The sequence below is a fragment of the Centrocercus urophasianus genome, unplaced genomic scaffold, assembly GCF_019232065.1.
Source record: "Centrocercus urophasianus isolate 14NV4802_14NV808 unplaced genomic scaffold, USGS_Curo_1.0 seq_11, whole genome shotgun sequence".
Taxonomy (NCBI): domain Eukaryota; kingdom Metazoa; phylum Chordata; class Aves; order Galliformes; family Phasianidae; genus Centrocercus; species Centrocercus urophasianus.
This window is the reverse complement of record NW_024884253.1, coordinates 19,655,584-19,676,424: the sequence shown is the minus strand read 5'-3', so window position 1 is coordinate 19,676,424 and position 20,841 is coordinate 19,655,584. Positions and strand designations below refer to the sequence as shown.

At 40.1% G+C, this 20,841-nt stretch overlaps 3 protein-coding genes across 3 annotated transcripts in view; 2 read left to right on the top strand and 1 right to left on the bottom strand.

Moving 5' to 3' along the window:
- Positions 1-3,465: 3,465 nt before the first annotated feature.
- FBXO43 (F-box protein 43) lies at positions 3,466-7,220 on the bottom strand. The gene is made up of 4 exons (XM_042809030.1): positions 5,755-7,220; positions 4,807-4,909; positions 3,807-3,992; positions 3,466-3,714 (listed from the first exon to the last, which is right to left on the bottom strand). The coding sequence occupies exons 1-4, from the start codon at positions 7,218-7,220 to the stop codon at positions 3,466-3,468; spliced, it is 2,004 nt and encodes a 667-aa protein (XP_042664964.1).
- Positions 7,221-13,625: 6,405 nt separating this feature from the next.
- Positions 13,626-16,779, top strand: POLR2K (RNA polymerase II, I and III subunit K). The gene is made up of 4 exons (XM_042839869.1): positions 13,626-13,726; positions 15,038-15,101; positions 15,802-15,894; positions 16,320-16,779. Exons 2-4 carry the CDS (start codon positions 15,041-15,043, stop codon positions 16,340-16,342), a joined length of 177 nt encoding a protein of 58 aa, XP_042695803.1. The 5' UTR covers positions 13,626-13,726; positions 15,038-15,040; the 3' UTR covers positions 16,343-16,779.
- Positions 16,780-18,619: 1,840 nt separating this feature from the next.
- Positions 18,620-20,841, top strand: part of SPAG1 (sperm associated antigen 1) — a 36,497-nt gene continuing 34,275 nt past the window's right edge. The window contains exons 1-2 of the mRNA XM_042808970.1: positions 18,620-18,814; positions 19,337-19,496. Of these exons, the coding sequence (XP_042664904.1) occupies positions 18,675-18,814; positions 19,337-19,496 (300 nt within the window). The 5' untranslated portion in view covers positions 18,620-18,674. The remainder of the gene's footprint in view (positions 18,815-19,336; positions 19,497-20,841) is intronic.

Genomic DNA, 20,841 nt, shown 5'->3' with positions numbered 1-20,841 from the left:
CCAAAGCCTTTTCAGTGTTGTACAGGAGCAAGGGGTAACAGGTAAAATCTGGAACAAAAAGTTCCATGCAGACATGGAGAAGGAGCTGCTTTATTGTGAGGGTGACAGAGCACTGGAACAAGCTGCCCAGAGAGGATGTGGACTCTCCTTCTCTGGAGACATTCAAGACCCACCTGTGCTGTAAGGATGGCTGATATTCAGTGGTCCCCTCAAACCCTTACAATTATCTTAATATCCACTAAAAATTTACTGAAAAAAAAATGAGGTATTTTCAAAAATAGAGAAGAATGTACTCTAGAATATATGACTAGTCACTGGACACCTAGTGAGTAAATTGCAAGTGTGCAGAAGCCATTTATAAGAAATACTACTCAGTGTGTATGAGTCCATCCAAGCATTTAGGGGTGAGAAAGGAAAGCACTGACATTATTCAAGATCTTGAGGTGGTTTTACCTGGAATACTAGCTGCATAGATTCAAAGAATAGATTCAAATGGAAATAGTGAAGAATCAGTAAGACAATCGGAAGAACAGAAGATGCATCTGAAATACTAAATAAATTTCAGGTTGTTTTGTCAAAAATGTAAAGGATGAGAGGCTATTTGTACTATATAATCATAACATGTGGGGAAAAAGTTGTTGAATAGATTTATTCAATAGGTATTCTAATAGCAATGCTTAAAAAAAGACAAATGGTTAAGAGACTAGTAGAGCAATCTGGAATAGATCTTCAATGTAAAGGTAATCAGACAAGGTTCTAACCAGTTTTAAGACAGTGCTTGATAAATTGATGTAAGAGCTTGGCACCGGACTGCAGGAAGCAGGAGTCCCTTCCTAACCTGATGTTTGTGTTTCTTCATGTGCCTGTGAAGACAGAATGAAAAGGGATTACTTCTTACATTAAAATTACCCTGGATTGCCTAAAGTATACTAACAAATAACCAATATGTGGAAAAGGAAAATAATCTGACAGATGTTTTTGAGCTCCTTAGTTTAATGAAGATAGAGTTACAGTGATAAAACTTAAAAACATTTTTTATTATATAAACAACTCAAAAGATTTATAGCAATTTTACCCAAGCTCCATGTCTCCAAGGAATGAATGATCAGAGACTTAAGTCATCTCAATTTCCCTCTCACAGACTAGTTGAAATTTATGGTCGCTGCTCTGAAACAGAAAGATTTATGAAGTATGATTGCTGAAGCAAGACCTGTCAGCAGCAAATGGCCATTTCTAAGAATTCTTTTTTAGGATTTAAACCCACAGCTTCAGCTCAAATCATCACCTTCAGAAATCTAAACACATTTCTACGGACATCCTTTGTAGGCAATATTGCTCCTCCCACAGCAGAACATGCCTGTCTGAAGAGAAATGGGAATGGCAAAAATAAGTTTTTCAGCAGTACATAAATTACATTACACATCAATTTTAACCTCATTATTCATGTCTTTCAGAGTGAAAGATAATTCACTCATTTCTTTGTCAAAACCTTGCAGTAAGAAAGAATTTTGGTGCTGGAGAATAGGCAAAACATTTCAGGAAACTCCTGACCATTAGCATCCTATTGCTTCTACCTAAGGACCACATTTGCATCCTTCTTCTCTATGCTGGAAAGGAATGTTAGCACGTGACAAACCTTAGTCATTAAAGCTGCAGCAGCACTGAGCAAATATCAGGTTAAGGACTCCAAGAGTTAATTCAGCCAAGTAGGAAAAAGATAATGGACATCAATCCCTCAACACCCTGAAATTATTTTATTTTATGAAGTAAGAAACTGTGTTCTCCTCTGCTGTTATATATATACATAAAAATCTTCCAGTTCAAGACCTACCAGACTAACCATAGGCAAGAATAATACAAAGGTTTAACAGAATGCAAATGAATACAGAGTTAGAGCACTGATAATTAACTTAAACATTATTTTCTGGCAGATATATTGAGTTGATCTCGTCTTTAATGATATCATCCTTCGTTATTAAGGTTAGTACTAAAACTTTGGCATTTTACCAACCATGCTGTTTCACCCTCTACCATGCTACAGAATCCAAGTATGCTGAAAGTACTAACCAAAATACAACAGTTAGAAATGAGAAATAGGAAGTTATATCTTTAGAACATCCTAAAATGAGCTGTATTGGAGCTTCTCTCTAATTCAACAGATAAAATGGAAGGAAAAAAGTCTGAAATTGCAATGAATAATTTTTAAACTATAAAAGGATATAGGAATAAGTATGAGACAACTGCAAGGCAAGATAAAATAAAGTATGCATCTTATAGCTTACTTGAAAGCCCATTTTATCAAGCTATCTTTTAAATACAGCCCAGTCCTAAGGCTTACCTGCAAATACACACAGTGAAGCTAAAGTCTGAAACAACACATGGTCCAAGAAACAAATAAAAGAGAGGAAGGAAGGGAAGGAGAGAGGAAACAGCTGACTACAAACACCCCAAAAGAGGCTTATGATAAAAAAATATCTCCATGAAGATGGAATAGTAAATATCAAGTATCCAAGTAGAAAAATATCAACTGGGGAAGTAAACTGAGATTGTATCTCCATCATGTAAGTAGTGTTGTCTTCTGTTGTCAGTATTTACTCAAAATTTGATGTCTGGGAGGAAGACCGAATTATTTTTCTGCAAAGGGTCAATATGTTTAGCTCAAGTACAAAATCAGTGAATTCTCTTTATTAAGTCTAAAAGAGGAGAAAGGATAATTTCTATCCTTTAATTCAAGCAAAAATATGAAGATGACCAGTATCTGGAAGCTGAAGTAATACCTCACTAAACACATAGCCTAAGTCCGTAACAGTAGAGTGATACAACATCTTCTTTAGATATGTGATGTATGCTGTGTCACCTGCAGTTTTCAAGTTTTTTTTACAAAAAAACAGTAGAATCGATCATCACTGGAGCAACACCTTGATTTAGACTACTCTTCTACTGGCTTGCACTATGGAGTCTAAGAACAACAGAATTATTATTCTAATTATGCAGAAAAATGCGTAAAATTCAGACAACTAATGCATTCTTTTTGTGGTATCACCATTTATATAGATAGAAGTACTTGCAGGTACAACTTTTAAAGTAAATATTTTAAAAATAAGTGAACAATAAAGAAATTTCCAAAAACATTCTTTAAAAATCATTTTCTTTAATTTGTCATTAAGACAAGAATTGCATTTTTAAACACCTATGAGATGCTGTAAGCTAGATATTGAAGAATACACTTAAGATACTTTATTGAATAATTAAGATGTTAGTAAGTGCTTAGCTACTACATGACAGGTAAAACAAAACGTTTTAAAATATTCACTTTTTTCAAAAAGAAAAATGCACTGAATTAAGATATGTACACGTGGAGTTATCTTGATAAGCAAAACTACATCAGATTAGACTTCCAAGATGTCAGTACTTAGGAAGAAGGGGAAAAGGAATGAAATGTAAGGACTTGCGTGCCTTACAGATTTAGAGTCTTTTTAAATTTCTTTTGCTTTGGGCACTTCCTGGAGGAGCATCTTTTTTGTTCTTCTGTTTTGCTGATAAGCTGTTACATTCTTTGGACCCATGGAAAGCATGCAGACATAAAATGCAGAACTCAAAGGCACAGGCCTCTCTGCTACATAGCCCCCATTTCTTTACCAACTGATACTTAGCAGGATATTGACATCTTGGACAGGGTTTTAGAGCTTCGTCAGTGAATAGAGTTTTAGCAACCTGTAGCAAAAAGGAGGGAGAGAAAAATAAGTTAGTTCTCATAAGTGAGAATTTTCTTAGAACTGAAAGTGACAAATTTCTTGGCTACCTACTTTTATGTATTCTTCCTGTCTACTGGTTGACTGGGGAACAGAACTGCATCTCCTGGGTGTAAGTTCAGTGTAAGAGGGTGGTGTTTGCAGTCCAGGAGTTCTGGCTTGAGCTTGAACTGGCCTTAGAGCAGATCTGTTGAGGACATTAAGTCTTGTGGCAGCATCTTCAGTTTTCAATAGGTGTTCCTGTAAAAGTTGATAATTATAAGGGGGGATGAGAAGGAAGCAAATCAGAGCTTTATTTACTTCAGAATGTTTTTGCTTCCTAAGTTTTCTCCTTGCAACACCACAACAGAATATGTACAGTGCATGCATTTCCATTAAACATTTGTATTTAGTAAGGAGACAAGATAGGAACCACAAAAAATAAAGTCCCATGAGCAGGGTAAACAAACCAACAGTATTTAGCACTTGATTACTTTCACATCGGTCCTCAAGTTTCTGAAATAGAATGCATCTCAATAGCAATCACAAGGCTACCAAACATAAGTTTTGTCACACCTAAAGCATTGTGTGCACAGATGGAGAATCTCCTGAAAATGCATATTTATATTCATAATACATTTGATTTCTAGAAAGCTCTTAAGAACCATCTGTGTTTCCCTCTGTTCAAGTATACCATGAAGAAGATAAGATACTGGCAGCTCTGAAAAATAATCGGGAAGTAGTACAGAATTCTAATGGACTGCAGACTAGAGTGAAATGAGAAATACTATGATATAGAGGTGTTAGAAGCTATTTTAAAGACCCCAGGCTAGAATCACTTGATGAAAATATGCTCAGGGTATAGGGGAAGGAAATCACATGGTTTTAACAGGAGTACTCAAAGTAGGACCAGATGAAAAGCAGTAAAATCAAAGCAATGACATTCTCATGTTAACATGCTAGAACTGTTGCTATTAGCTACCTTTAAAAAGCTTAGTGCACCCTCTGTCTCAAATACTTTAATACATGGGGAAAAAAAAGCAACCAAAAACATTAACTTTGAGACAACGCTTACCTCAGCTGCTTCTTTCAGCTGTTTTATGTATGACTTCCTCCTCCTGTCTGCTCTTTTATCTTGTACAATGATTTCACGCCAGTTTTTGCTTACTTTCCAAATGCTGGAACAAATGAATGAAAAATTATCCACTCACAATTTTTCATGGTATGACAGAAAACAGTATAGGTACCTTGTTAAGACTTTCACAGACTTCTTGTGATTTTATAAAGTACTTCTATATACTACAGAATTGTAGTATACCACTGCATTGCCATAAAACAAACTTCACACATTCTGCACCATTGCACAGTACGCATAGAAGAATCTAGTGAATAACTGCAGTATAAACAGCATAGCACATCTTTGGCTCACCAAATTAAATACATTTTTTCCCACATAAGCCATTTAATTTTGCTCCTCAACTTATATTTCTAAGCATTAAGTATTCTGACAATATCTATGTCCTGATAATTCTACCTATTCCTTTTGTAACACATGTGACACTCTTGATTTCTTTAAATTAAGTGACAACTTCTACTGATTTCAGAAAATAAATCCAGAACATTAAGCAATATTCTTTGAGCTCTTTTGTCTTTGTGCTTAGAAATAACTGAGGAAATTAAATATGCAAGAAAAATGATTGGAAACTTGTACTAAGAATAACTGACTTTCTAGGTTTGAAAAAGAATGTCAGTGTTTTAAAACTTACAAGTAGTGTGACAGTTTCAATTTAATCTCCCCTTTTATTTTTCCCTCTAATTCCTGTATACAAAGTATAATTAGAACTACGTAGAAATAACCACTTAGTTACTTGTGAAAAACCCCTTTTAATTTCCCCTAAATTACACACACACAAAAAAATATATTGACAATTCCCATTATTCCAGAAATTACCCTAATTTATTCACAGAAACATTTTCAAAATTTCATGGGGTAGAGAGAAGGCAGAACAGCAGTAGTACCTACCTGCATAGACTTTCCACTGTCAAAGCATCTAAAACAATAGCAAGAACATGTTTTAAATTTCTGTATTTTAATTCAGTTAAAATATCTAACTTTTCAAGGCCCATTTTCTTGCCAATAAGTCCAGCGAGAACATGTTTTAATGCAACTATTTGTGTTCCGACAGTATTCTTTGATATTTGATTTTTGTCTGATCTTTGTCTTTGCAAGCAAATTTCATGGACTACTTGCAGAGCTGGAGTTCTTGAGAGATCTCCATAATTTACAGCTGAGTCTTCACTCGTCTGTTCCTTTAAAAATAATCCACGGTCTTCTGTGACAAAGCTTCTTTCTTCCACTAACATACGTGCTGAATTAGGACTGCCATGATGGTCTTCTGTCTCCGACTGTGAGCCCTGTTCCTGAAGAGTTGACAACCTTCTCACTCTTTCAATTTTCCTTGCCTTTCTTTTAATATCCAGAATTTTGGAACCTTCTTTGCGTTTTCGAAAGCTCTCTTGAAAAGAACCCTCATGATCAGACAACAAGTCTCCTGATTTGTCCAGTTGGAGTGAATTATATCCGCTATCCTCAGGTGTTGAAATATTTGGGTAACTTGCCAGCTTAACAGAAGGATTGTTTCCATCGCACAGCTCAAAGTTGAAGTTCTCTACAAGACTATCAATAGAATTCAGGATCTTGCTATCACTGGCCTCAGGTAACACACTGCAAGTAGGAGTCTGAAGCAACCCTTCACTAACACTTAAAAGGACACTCTCACTGAATTCATTAGTGTTACTAGCAGTAACATCCTTACCCTCAATTGGAGAAAAACATTCTGTTTCCAGCAATGAGGGATCCTTACATTTGGACTCATCTAGAGTAGAAGTCCTTTGTTGTGAAAAGGATAGTCGCCGTTTTGGGCAATCAGGACTAGAGCCCTCAGTCTCCGCAGTGCTACCTTTCAGGGTGTTGCAACTTTCATCTTTCAAAGAGTGTGAAGCAGTTTGTGACAGTTTTTCTTCAGAGCTCAGAACGGAAGGGAACAGTTTTTTCCTGCTGCTCACTGAAGAACCAACTTGGTTTTCACAGCTCCCTAGAGCTGCACCAGCCTTCAATGAAAGCAGCCTCCTGCGTAACGAGGAGCCTTTTCTACCCGCTTTCGGGGTTTCAAAAAAATATGTGCTCCTGTTTACTTCTCTTCTGTCTGATAAGGAGATAGAATTCATTTCATTTTCAATAGATGACACAGAACAGAGGTCATTTGGACGAATATGGTCAGAATGCTCTTGTAGCAAAGATAAACTTGTTGCTCTCGGTGTTTCTTTACGTTCTGCATCAGGATCTTTTAATGACTCATTGCATCTGCTGTCCAGAATTACTGAAGTGGAACGAGTGTCTTTAAAACTGGAGCCTTTAAAACTGCTGCTGGGAGACGTTAACCTGTTTCTTTTAATAATATTGAACGCTACTGAATGACTATCTGACATCTTCTGCTTTGCACTTTAACTCTGTAAATGAAGACAGCAGTGTTATTTTTGAAACAAACAATGAAAATAATCACCCCGGAAGAGTAAAAAGAAGCCTTGTGTAAATCTACAAATACATGTTAAAAAAAAGTATTTTCATTACTCTTAATAGAAACAGTGCTTATATGTGAGTACAAAGATTAACTTTGTACAGTCAAGCATGTTGTTAGAATGATCAATTTCCCCCTTATCCCAACAGGATTGAATTTTTTTGTTATTATTTTTTTATCAGCAGTGTTACTGATTCATGAAATCACAAGCAGTAGCCCTCAAGAGCTAGCAGAGGATAGAGATAGATTTTCTAATGTAAAAGTTATTTTCTCATTAGTTAAAGAGAAGATTAGCTGTGAAGAGACAAGTCTACAGTTCTCCCTATTGTAGCTTCCACAGTAGCCAGACAGAATAAAATTTGACCTCTGGGTGCAAAGCAGACAACATATTCTCATCTGCCTTAATACTTAAATGTTATTTTCTAAAGGTGTGTTTTTTTTCACACAGCTCTGTGGATAAACTAAGTGTTCTGAAGATTTACACTTTGGATATTGTCTATTGATTGTCTATACGTATGTGGGAACTTCAACATAGACTTAACAAGTACTAAAGTTCTCAAGAGCTACTATATGTTCTCCTCCAACCAAAAATAATAAATAGTTGATGCATGCGTTTAAGTAATAATTGTAAGAACGCAAAATGACTGATTTTTGCCATCCAGTAATGTGGAGTTTCTTTACATTGCCCCAAATTGCAATAGGTTGCACAAGATGTAATAGTGATAAAGGAGATATTATGAACAACGCTGTTAAGGGGGGGTGTTATCACAGGAAGAAAAAAAATCAGAAGAGTCTCAAAGTTTGAAATGGAGATTTCAGTGGGCTGCTGCTGGCCTCAAGAACTGGTATCTTGGAATAAAAATCTAGAATTTATCACTGAAGTTTTAGACCAGACAAAACTGGAATTTTTATAGGTGGCTTAAACAACAAACATTAAGACATTGCTACTAACAGCACTGACCTAGTCAGGAATTAAGCCACCAAGTACAGCTGAGGCAAGCCCAAAGTCCTAGGGAAAGAAGGGGGGAAGAAATTATCCTGCGATGATCTAGGGTCAATTTTCAAATGATGAAGGCACTCTGCAGGATCATTGCAATATAAACATACTTTCATAGAATCACCAAGATTGGAAAAGATCTTTAAGATCATCCAGCCCAATCATCCACCTATCACCAGTATTTCCCCCACTAAACAACATCCCTTAGTACATCTGTACATTTGTTGAACACCTCCAGGGAAGGTGACCCAACTACCACCCTGGGCAGCCTGTTTCAACACCTGATCACTCTTTCAGAGAAAAAAAATTTCCAAAAATCCAACTTGAACCTCCCCTGGCACAAATTGAGGCCATTTCCTCTAGTCCTATTACTAGCAACAAGAAAGAATAGGTCAACTTTCAGGCAGCTGTAGAGAACAGTGAGGTCTCCCAGAGCTTCCTCTTCTTCAGAGCTGAACAATCCTTCAGCCGCACCCCATAAGAGCTGTGCTGCAGACCCCTCACAGCTTTGTAGCCCTTCTCTGGGCACCCTCTAAGGACCTCAACGTCTTTCTTGTAGTGAAGGGCAAAAAAACCGAGCACAGTACTCAAGGTATTGCCTCACCAATGCTGAATATATAGAGAAAAACAGCTTCCTGGTCCTTCTGGCAACACTATTTCTTATATAAGCCAGGATGCCATTGGTCTTCTTGGCTACCTGGGCACACACCACTGGCTCATGTTCAGCCAAGTGTCAACTAACACCCTAAGGTCCATTTCTTCCACACAGCCTTCCAGCCATTTTGTTTTTTGCCTACAGTGAGCAGATTGCAATGTCAGTCCAGAGGACCACGACACTTGAGAACAGACTTTAACTGACATAAAGGTCTGTGAAATCAGACTGATGACAGTATGAAACAAGATTAGATTTAAAACAAAGAATGCACCTAATTGAAAAGAATTTTTGCAGAAAAGATGTTAGAAAACGAAGACAAATTTGGCCTTGTTCCTTTCCCATATACCTATATAGCTACAACATTTTCACCTTACTCTCATATCTCACCTTTGCACTTGTTTTTCCTCATTGCTTTTTACTCATTTCTTGGATAGAGACAAGCTATGCACTCACTTAACAAAATAAGAATGGAGGAAATTCGAAATACTACAACATAAAGTTGTAGTACGTTTTTGAGTAGCATAAAATTGCAGAGAAAAAAAGCTTTTTACTGTTGTTGGGATGATCAGAACAGCAGAGTTTAAAGAAAAAGCGGCGTTGAAACCTTAAGCAAAAGTGAAAACTACAATGTTGGTGGGCCAACGTCCAGCAGGAGGAGCCTCTGAGCTTCCTATATTGATTTTTTTTTTTTTTTTTTTTTTTTTTTCCCTGAAAAATTACAGGGAAGCCACTATAGTATGGACAGAACAGACAGTATCAACTTAAAATTCTTTACAACAGATCCAAGTTTACACCTCAGTTTTTCCATAAACAAGTATCACTTTTTAAAGTTGAAGTTTAATTAAACACTAGGTCTTGTTTTATTCAGATCTGTAGTACCAAAAGGAGAGAATTTCTGATCTGCTGGACATTATAGAATGACATCCTATTTATTCTCATAAAAGATAACTAATAAAATTCTTTAAGACTTGTTTACTGTTTTATAAGGCAATCTCATCAGGAGAAACATTTGACCTACTAGTTTTGATGTAAAAAAAAACAAGCCTTTCCTACTTGAGGATCTTGAAGTAATTGCTGAAATTGTTAAGCTCCTTTTTAGGCATCAGGAAACAGACAAGCTAGGAAGAACAGACTGGTCGCATAGCAAGGACATATCAAGCCTGTTACAGAGGAAGGAATAAAAGGCATATCTTCCCTTTCAATTTCTCTAATATCTTTTTTCAATTCTGTAGTTTTCAAATTGGCCCACAGGTCAACAGCAAACTTTCTGGCACTTTTCAGAGCAAAGTATTTCATGTTCAGAGACCCAAACTAAAGTAAGGACTGGATTCAGATGCTAGACTTAGAATATCTGACACATCTAGACTTATCCTAAAAAAAGGAGAGGAAAAGAATGTTGTTTACTGGAAAGCAATGTAAATGGCACCTATATCACAGACATGAGTTCTAGAATGGAGTTACCCTGATCTTGATTCTAACTTACATTCCTTGGTAATGCACACTATACAAAGCTGCCTCTAACAAAATGTTTTCTGTACTTTTTTTGTCACTGTCCATCCTGTTAACCTAACAGATAAAGGTGAAGCTTTGGTGATACAGGACTATTTCATCACATATTTCAATGGAAAACACACTTTGCAATAAAACTGACTTTATCTGAAGTCTCTGCTCTTTGAGCTCCCAGATCTAATGCCATCGATATTTTAGTTCAACCCTTTCTGTCACACAGGGTTAACTTACCCTAATTTGTGAAGCAACTGGAGATCCTCCACAGCAAATGTATTGAACACAAAGTACTATTTAACCCCTTACCGACAACCTAAAGTGAGACGGGGCACGAGTGAAAAAGAGGTACAAAAGAAACGTTACCAAGAAGTGGGTAACAGCTGAGAAAGTTTCCCCTCGGTCTTTCACTGTCACATTCACCTACCAGCGATGAGGATAACTGATGCTACCTAGGGAGCAGTATCGGGGTGAGGGGGTTCTCTCAGTCACCTGGGCTGTTGGACACGAACACACAGCTTCACCTCCTTATCTCGCACACCGCTGGGCAGAGCAAACCGACCCCAGAGCCCCCACCACCGAGAGCAGCCGATGAGGTCGGCGGTGCTCCCTGAGACGAAGGGCGAGGCTGCCCTCTCTGCCAGCCAGCGGGCTGGGGAAGGCGGGGATTCTGCCGCCTCCACAGCTTGCCGCCCGGCTTCGGGGCCCGTTGCCCTTAGTGAGAAGCCGCTTCGCTTCTCTCCACCCACACCGGCTCCTCGCGTGCGGCCACAGCCGCTTTCCCTCGCTTGGGTTTGAACTGCCCGCCTTTACCAACCGCTCCGCGCTGCCTCCCCAGGGGAGCGACGCGGCTCTGAGGTGAGGGCAGGGCGGGGGCGGCCCGAAGAGCGCTGCCTCTAGGAATAAGAATGGCAACAGCTGCGCTCCGCGTTCTCTTCGCACTTTATACTCCAACTTCTGCGGCTCCCGCCGCTCCCGGCCCTCCATAAAGCGCCCCGGTGCTGCCCGTCTGCCCGTTCCGTTCAACTGCTCCTCTCAGGAGCTGGGCTGAGGCGCTCCCGCTGCTCAGAGGGGCTCAGCTCCCGTGGGGCGGGCGGGAGGCACCTCCAATGGGGAGCCCGAGCCTTCACAGAGCGTAATCTGCATCAGGATCTTTAAGCCTGAGTTATAAGGGCGCTAATTAATTCACATCAATTAGCTTACTCGTACCCGACAGTTCAGGAGCTAGATAATCATACACAATTTCTGTTTTTCTTTCCTAGAAAGCTTACGGCTTTCTTCCTCCACCAGAAACAGTGCAAGATGAAAGAGGCTTTAAATCGTTGGGCGTCGCTCTGAGAGCAACGCCTCCGCCCTGGGCAGAATGCCGGAGGCTTCCCGTGGTAACGAAGGTCTGCGCAGAGCGGGCGGGCTCCATAGCCCTTGGCGCCTCGGGGCTGAGCAGCGGCGCCGTAAGGCGGGCTGGGGGCAGCGCGCGTTGCAGAGCATTCCCTGCCCAGCCGGGGAACGGGGCGCCTTCGTGTACGGGTAAGAGACCGGAGGGTACCTGTAACGGGTGAAAAGATTAGGGATTTTGCCACGTTTCCCCGTTCCATTTTAGAATGAGAATTGAAGAGTTCGGAAATGGAATCCAGGATTTCCCGAAGTGCTTTCGGTAGCAGTTTCACGCGAATCGGAAGAATTTATCTTACGTGTTCACGGAGGAAATGGCCCCTCCTGCGAGGCCGAGGAGCGTTTAAGCGCATATACTAAACGTCCTTTGAGGACCGGCGTTTATCAGCCTGTCTGAAACGGGGCTATACCCCGAGGGAGGCGGCGTGAAGCACAAACGGAGAAAGTAATGGACGTTTAAAGACTCCCTCCTCCCCCCCCCACCGAGGGAATGGTTAAATGATGGATATAATTAAGAGACTGCATGATTTCCTTGAGACAATCGACTTTTTCATGGCGTATAATTAGTAAGTAGGTTCTAAAGCATCATCTCGATGCTTTAATCCTTTCGTCAAACCCGTTTTAAAATACAAAACGAATGCGGGGAAATACTATCGGCTTTATTCACTAATTTAAATGTCTGGTTACTTCTGGAGTGTTAATTACTTAGTGTCCATCAGCAGAGGAAGGTATCGTTCCGGGTTTTTTTTTGCTCTCGGCAGTAGCTCCCACCTCCGAGGATCGCAGCAGAGGACAGAGGGCAGCGAGCATCACAGCCGTGCACGTCCCGTTTTCCTTGAAGTGTTTTATTCTGGCACTCAGAAGTTAGATTTAGCTTTATTTTCGCACAGCAGCATGACAAAGCTGGTGAGCAGCCTAGAAATCGTTAGTGTGTTATTAATTTTAGCTTAAATACAAAATGAGGAAAACTGCAAGTATTTATTGTTTCTCAAGTTTATTTTATGTGACTTACAGCTTATCCATCTAGGTGATTTGCTGCTATGAGAGAATTAAATTATAACTTATAAAAGCTTATCGTCTCCCCAGGAAACAATTCTTATTCGAAGTTCGGAAAGAGCCATTTCCTTACATCGGGGGATTCTTGAATGATGAACTCGTTTTGTAAATATTGAACAGTATTTGTTAAACACTTTCCAGGCATAAAGCAAAATTCCTACGGACTTGGGGACATGCGACTCCCCCAGGACGCCTGCGGAGCACGATCCTACAAATAGTATTAATATACAGCACCGCGGCTTGTCAGCTTGTTTCAGTGCGGGGATACATGGCACAGCCCACAGGGTACCGAGATTTAGTTGATAGTCATATATCTTAGTTGACAGTCATGGATAAAGAGTTTCTAAGCACGAAAAGGATGGCGAAGTAAAACTCATCGGCAGTAAAACCCTTCACTCGTATGATGAGACCTGTGGCGGGATTTAAGCTAAACACGCTGCTGTCTGCTTTCTCTGTAGGACAAAGAGAAAGGAATTTTTCTCATAGGAAAAGTCGGCGCTCCCGGGTCGCACAGCTCTCTCGTGTATACCTCCCAGCGCCTATTTGGTGGCCTGGGAGCATTCTCCTCTTATAGGTCCCTCTTCTCTCAGCGCCAGCTTCAGGTGCTTCCCGCGCTCCCTCTGCCGAGGCTCCTCCAGTCGCTAACCGCTGTGAATCCTCCACAGCTCGTAGAGACGGCGGCGCAGGCCCCGCCCCCCGGCGCTGCGCAGTGACGTCATCATTCGGCGCCGAGAGGACGGCTTGGCGTGTGCGGACCGGTGCCGCTTTCGGCTTTTCTCTGCCGGGCTGGCGGTGGTGCTCTTCGTGGTGAGAGGTGAGTGGGGAAAGGTCCGCCCAAGCCCTTTAAGCCCGTTAAAACCCCTGGGTGTCAGCGGTGAGGAGGCGTGCCTGGCGCTAAACCGAGGCGGGTCTGGGGGGGGCTGCGTGGCGCCGTTGTTTTCAAACGCCAAGGAATGACTGCCAAAGTCTAATTGTAATCTACTGGTACAACGTGTCTGTATTGCATGTATATTAAGGTTCTACTGTGGTAGCAATAAAGCAAAGCCTTATTTAAAAGTTACAGCGTTTAATGGATTATCTCGAATTATCTTGAATGAAGTGGCATAATAGGGAGTTTTGCAGGGGGATTTGGCATTTACTGATCAGCCTCTCACCAACAAAGAATGAAATATTTCTGTCATTCTCCAGTTTTCAAGCCAATAGTGCATTTAGATGGGGACAAACTGAAGGTCGGGGAGATGTACTAGGAAATCAAGCAGAAGTGCCCCATAACCAGGCTCAGCAACCTCAAAGAAAAACAAACCCAAACATGAATATGTTTGTATTCTAGCCTAGATTTACACTGGAAGGGAAAAAAAGAGTGCTTTCTTTCTCTATATGGTCACAACCTCAAAATGTATGTCTGCAGCAGTGCTTCCATGTTAGATTGGGGTTGCTAAAAAATGAAATGTTTATGTAGTAGTTGTCTGATACTGTGAAGGAATACTGGAGTCCAAGTAAGGTTGAACAACCTAAACTATTACAACAAGATGTGAACTGATGCTTGGAGAGTACTACTGGTTATCTAATAGTTGACCAATTGGTAATTCTTTTAGAATTTCCACAGAATTTCTTCTCCCTTGCCTCTGTTTATTCATTTCTTTTTAATGGCTATTATTCTAACTACAGACAGCTCCCAGGATTTCTAATTAATTAGATCAAACAATGAAAAGGTAGATTGGGGTATCTAGTGCTAGGACAGAGAAAAAATTGAGTTAGTTTTGTTTCCAGCAAGGTAAAAACTCTTACCACCAGCAGAAAGGAGGAAAAAAAATATTAAGTGAGCATTACTGTTTAAAATTCTCTTTAATAAAAACAATGCGCAGCCTCCATCTTCAGAGCTTTTTCACAGCTGATTGTAAAGACCTGAGCTGACTTTTTTGAGGAGGAAGTTGCACTAGATGAATTTCTGAAGTCTCTTCCAATGTGAATCATCTTACATAGCATGTATCAAACACAGCTTGAATATTTTTGTATTTATTTTAAAATAAGTTTTTCAATTTCTGTCAACTTCAGATGGAAATATTGAAACATTTATGTAAGCCAACAACAAAAACCATATATTTTGTTTGTTGTTTTTGTTTAGAGCATGGATTCACAGAAGGACGTTCAGCCTCCAAAGCAGCAGCCAATGATTTACATTTGTGGAGGTAAAGAAAAGAGGTTAATGATATCTGATGCTCTAATAATGAGGAATAGTGCTGCAGAGTACAGAAATCTACATAACTATGTTGTGGATGCTGATGATCCATTAGCATTATGCGCTGATGCTCCCACGCACGTGGACTACCTGTGGATATCGATATGGAAGTCATTCACTAGAACTTCTGTTGCTGTGTGGAGGTCCTGCATCTCTAGAGGATGATAGTGGAACTTTTATTTATTGCATCTTAGACGCAAGGTTTTTTGGAAATACAGTGTTGTCACTCAACTTTTATTACTGTGCAGGAGTCAAATTTTCTCTTACCTATACGTAAGTTAACAAAGTGAAAATTGGAGCTTTTGAATAGCCCCTTTAAAGACCTCTGAAAAATTTTTGCTTAGGAAAATAAACTTGGTGTCTGAGAGGGGCTGGGATGAAGGTTTCATTAGTGGAGTTTTGACTGTGGAATGTATTCTGTACAGTAATGTTTAGATAATTTTTAGCAATATGTTTGCCAATCCTTTTTTTTTCTCTTAACAGTATATTAAGATAATTCTTATACTTATTAAAATTCAGTGCAATTATTTTCTATTATGCTTTATTTGCCAGTAGAAAAAATTTGACCATTATTATTTCTGAAAGTTATCTGTGCTTTAGCAGTACTGTTTTTGTTCATCCATTGCCATTCTCTTTCTCCATCATATCAGAATGTCATACGGAAAATGAAATAAAGGCAAGAGATCCAATCAGATGCCGAGAATGTGGGTACAGAATAATGTACAAGAAAAGAACAAAAAGATGTATCCTTTTGCAAAGGCAATTGAATGCATTTGGGAAGCCGTGGGGGCAAGGTGTGTAAGAAAACTGAAAATGAGAGTAATGATGCAAGGATCCTTCAAGACCAAAAATCAACACATCAAACTACCATAGGGACATCTCTGGAGTGTAATTCAGCACCTTGTTTTTTGGTACTTTTAGTTTTCCATTTTTTAAGAAAACTACAGTTAATAATCTTGCGTGACATACTGTGAATGTTTGCTATTATACAGCCTTTTAAAAAGGGAAAGTGTTATAGGGTTAATTATCAGAGCATTTCAGAAATTATTTATACAGTTACTTGTGACTTCAGATTTATGCATTCTCTCTTTTCGTTCTCCCTGACCCCTTTCCTCTCCTGGATCTTTTTTGAACTGCAACACATTTTTCTTTAACTGCACAATTCCAGTGGTGGTTTTTGATGCCCGGTGATTTGACCTGAAGATACATTAATTTTATACTTCAGTATTTCTGGCAACTTTGCTCTGTAAATCCATTGGTGTATAAATGCATAATTTTGTGGTTTAAGATATTGAAATATTAAACTTTACTGTATTACTTGTCATACCATCACAATTCTATCTATACTACTTTTAGAAGCGGATTTGTTACTTAAATTTTAATCTGTTAAATTCATTAGTATTGTATTCATTTTTGAGTTAAGTGCTAACCTTGTTTTCACAACTCTTGCCTAAACCTTACTTGTGTTTTAACTCTTTTCAATGTTTTTTTGGACTCCTGTGAACTACATAAAATCTTGGTTTGAATAAATCCCAGTGAAGATATATTGAAGGCAACACAAAATCAGGTCTGAAATTTGGATTTGAACTCGACAGGACCCAAATCAGGATAAAAATTATATGCATAAATGCAAATTCTCAGTCTGCTTTGTGACCTTGCTTGTATAGAATCATAGAATCATAGAATCACCAAGGTTGGAAAAGACCTAAAAGATCACCCAGTCCAACCGTTCACCTATTCCCAATAGCTCCTATTAAACCATGTCCCTCAACACAACATCCAGCCTTTCCTTGAACACCCCTAGGGTCGGTGACTCCACCACCTCCCTGGGCAGTCCGTTCCAGTGCCTGACCACCCTTTCTGAAAAGTAAAGTTGTACTCACCAAAATAAGTAGGACTGTAGTATAAAGATAAGGTAAAACTGAAGTAACATCTTTTTGCTTTTGTCATGAGTCTGTAATAAGAAGTGGTTGTTGTTTTGTACTGATAAGCCCAAACCTTTTGCGTTCCTTTACCTGTTCAGAGTATTTGCTAAGTGATACTAAAATACCCATTGTGCTAATGTGTCTTAGAAAACACTGCTGCTTTGTGGCTGATGCTAATTCAGCCTGATTAAATGCTTGCAGATCTAAATTTTGATGCTAGTGCTGATGACGCTGTTGAAAGACAAATGTGTCTTTCACGTTTGTCTTTCATTCCCCTATGAGGACAGGCTGAGGGAGTTGGGCTTGTTCAGCCTGGAGAAGAGAAGGCTGCGGGGTGACCTCATTGCAGCCTATCAATACCTGAAGGGAACCTACACCCAGGAGGGGAGTAAACTCTTCAAAAGGGCTGACAACAGCAGGACTAGGGGAAATGGATCGAAGTTGAAGGAGGGAAGATTTAGGTTGGATGTTAGGGGGAAGTTCTATACAAGGAGAGTGGTTAGGCCCTGGAACGGGCTGCCCAGGGAGGTTGTAGATGCCCCGTCCTTGGATGTGTTTAAGGCCAGGTTGGACGGGGTCCTGGGCAACCTGATCTGAATGTGTGTGTTTGGTGGCCCTGCTAGGCAGGGGGGTTGGAACTACATGATCCTTGAGGTCCCTTCCAACCCGGGTGATTCTGTGATTCTGTGTCATTTCACTGCTGTCAGTACGGTATGATACCGCTGCTGGGGAGTGGGCAGCCTGCTGCAGAAAGCAGCATGGATGGGTTTTAGTGAGGGTAATGTAAGGTTATGGGCAGTGGTGAGGCTCAAGGCACTTGGAAGAGTATCGGACTGATTTAGACTGAATAAAATACACTGAAAGCAAACCAGTGATGTTTTATGAAACCAGAAACCCAACTGCCATACTTCTGAAGAGAATACCCTGAAGTCAAATCATTTCTAAGACGGAAGAACCTTTTCATTTATCAGTACAATGCTAGAAATTATATTTAATAAAATATAAATTAAAACAGTGGGACGCGTTTCTAATAGCCAGAATGCTACAGCGCTGCAAGCCCAGACACCCCGCGCTGCCAGGGCTCGCCGCACCCCTCAAGCCTATGCGCGGGAGGCGCCTCCTATCCCCGCCCTACACCGCCGCGCCGGTCTCCTCCATCAGTCCGTTGCGCATAGCGCATGCGCAGGCGAGGCGAGCGTCCACGGTGAAGGCCAGGGCTGTTCGGCGTTCGGGCAGGTGGGTGTCGAGGGCCGTCGTGCAGCGCCGTTACCTCCGCACAGAGCCGGAGGGGCTCTGCGGACGCCTCGCGAGGAGGTGGTTGTGTGGGTTCCCGCGCCTTCTCTGTCGATCACCTCCGCGCCGCCGGCCGCCATGTTGTACATAGCAACGGTTGCTATGTTGCGATTGCTGCTTCTCTCTGTAGACCTCTGAGAAGAGCAAACTGTGTTATCAGGTCTCGAAATCGGAAATTTTTCTTTTGTAGCAATAATTCTACCGCAGATAGTACTTTGTGGCGTAAACACGGCTATTCCTTAAATTAGCATCGCTTCAAAATACATCTAAGTGCCCGGAGATTTTTTTTCTTTTAATGTTTAGTTATGGGTGATGAGTCAGTAATGTATTCGCTGGATCAAGGAACTACTAAAACATATCAAATACCTATTGGTCATCTCGACTACAAGTTCATTGAAAAATGTACAGACGTTCAACACCTGGAAAAGATTCTCAAGGTACTAAGGTAAATTTTATCTTTTTTAAACTTTGTTACTAATTGTATTCCCATTCGATTTCTCTTGATCTCTTTGTGAGTTTCCCTTTTAAAAACTTGAAATTAAAATGCACTGTGAAAGTAATTATGTTAAAAGTGTCCAGATGATTAAATGGAGAGTTAGAAATTCAAGTCCTCATTTAACACAACAAAGAGGTTTGATAAATCGTGCCAGCTTTTTCTCAAATTTTGCTACTGCGTTTTTACAGAAGCACATCTTTCCTATTTGTGGCAATATCAAGTGCTATGCCTGTTCCACTTTTGCTGAAAATTACAGTGACATTTTTTTGTGAGTACCTGGAACTGTGTTTGTATGTCTGCTGGAAAGTGGTTAACTGAAATTTTCTGATCAAAATCAAGGGGTGATAGATTTCAGTTGCAACAGGAAAACAGCACTCTATAGTCACTGTATACAGAAAAATAGGGACGTTTGTGGGGAGTGCAGCATAATTTAGTTCTCTTGTGTAACTTACACATGTGTTCATTTCAAAGGTCTGGTGAAGAGGGATGTTATCCTGACCTGACATTGTTTTGTGAAAAGCGTATTGAACATTTAGCTCCAGGGAGCAGAGTTCTCAGAAAAGATAAACCTGCAGCCACAGCAGCTGATTTTACAGCTGAAGAATGGGAAACAATTAATGGTGAACTGATGGTACAGTATGACTCTAGTTTATAGTGGTCAGTAATGTAATCTCTTTGTTTTATCAGTCGTGAGTGGTTGTTCAACCTCATCTTGTGATTAAGTAGAAAGTGATTATTTGATTAACTGAGGTGAGGAAATGATAGAAAGGTTCATTTGTCGTTTTCTTTTTTCATATTTATTGTGATAATGCTAATGAATCTTTAGACCCATTATAACTCTACAGAACATATTTGTTTTTTATTATTCATTTGAAAAAGCTCAAAACAATTGCAGACTGCGTATAGGAAAAGCACTTTCCACAATCTGTTCATGAAAGAGCAGATGACTTTTCTATACTGTTCAGTGTAGAAACTGAAGATCTCTTTCTCCAACTGAAAATATTGAAGAGGTCTAGATGGGCATTAGCATTTTAGATTATATTATTTTATCTGAAAAACAGAATCTCTTGTAGTGTCATTCCTCAGTAGCGTGTCTTGCCTGTGATAGAAAATCCAGATGTGTACATTACAGAATCACAGAATTGTAGGGGCTGGAAGGGACCTCCAGAGATCATCGAATCCAGCTCCCTTGCCAAAACAGGATCCTTACAGTAAGCTGCACACGTAGGCATCCAGGCAGGATTTTAATATCTCCAGAAGAATCCACAACCTCCCTGGGCAGCCTGTTACTGTGCTCTGTCACCTTCACCATGCAGAACTTCCTATGCTCCAATTTATGGCCATTTCCCCTTGCCCTGTCAACACAGACCACTGAAAAGAGCTTAGGCATTGTCCCACACTTAAGATATTTGTAAACATTAATAAGGTTCCCTCTCAGGCTTCTTTTCTCAAGGCTGAACAGACCCAGATAACCCCTCAAAGGGTTTCCCTCAAAGGAGAGATGCTTCAGGCCCTTTATCATCTTTGTGGCCCTCTGCTGGTCTCTCTCCAGGAGATCACTGTCTTTTTTGTACTGGGGAGCCCAGACCTGGGCAGAGTACTCCAGGTGAGGCCTGACATGGGCAGAGTAGAGGGGGAGGATCACCTCCCTTGACCTGGTGGCCGCGCTCCTTAAGTAGTGAAGTAATGCTTTTTATGGCCCAGAAACAAACATGCTTTGAATTATGTAGGAGAAAGTGAAGCAGCAAAACTAATCTTATGAGAAACTAGGCAAAACTATTTTTAAATACATTATATGAAAAGATGGGTGAATGCTTTTTGTTGCTTTCTGAATCTGAAGGGTTAGAGGCAACTTTGTTCATAGCATGTTCTAATCAAATTATGCTATTTCTTTTTGAGACTATTTGTTTCCAGTCTTTTAAGGATGATTCTCCAAGTGCTTCTGAATGATTAGAAGCACTTCTGCTTTTATTTTT

Coding starts and splice junctions, on each gene's coding strand:
- POLR2K (XM_042839869.1), top strand. CDS start 15,041: ATGGATTCACAGAAGGACGTTCAGCCTCCAAAGCAGCAGCCAATGATT. Junction 15,102..15,801: donor AATGATTTACATTTGTGGAG/GTAAAGAAAAGA, acceptor CCATCATATCAG/AATGTCATACGGAAAATGAA. Junction 15,895..16,319: donor CAAGAAAAGAACAAAAAGAT/GTATCCTTTTGC, acceptor GCACAATTCCAG/TGGTGGTTTTTGATGCCCGG.
- FBXO43 (XM_042809030.1), bottom strand. CDS start 7,220: ATGTCAGATAGTCATTCAGTAGCGTTCAATATTATTAAAAGAAACAGG. Junction 3,993..4,806: donor AGCTGAAAGAAGCAGCTGAG/GTAAGCGTTGTC, acceptor CAACTTTTACAG/GAACACCTATTGAAAACTGA. Junction 3,715..3,806: donor GACAGGAAGAATACATAAAA/GTAGGTAGCCAA, acceptor TTTTTGCTACAG/GTTGCTAAAACTCTATTCAC.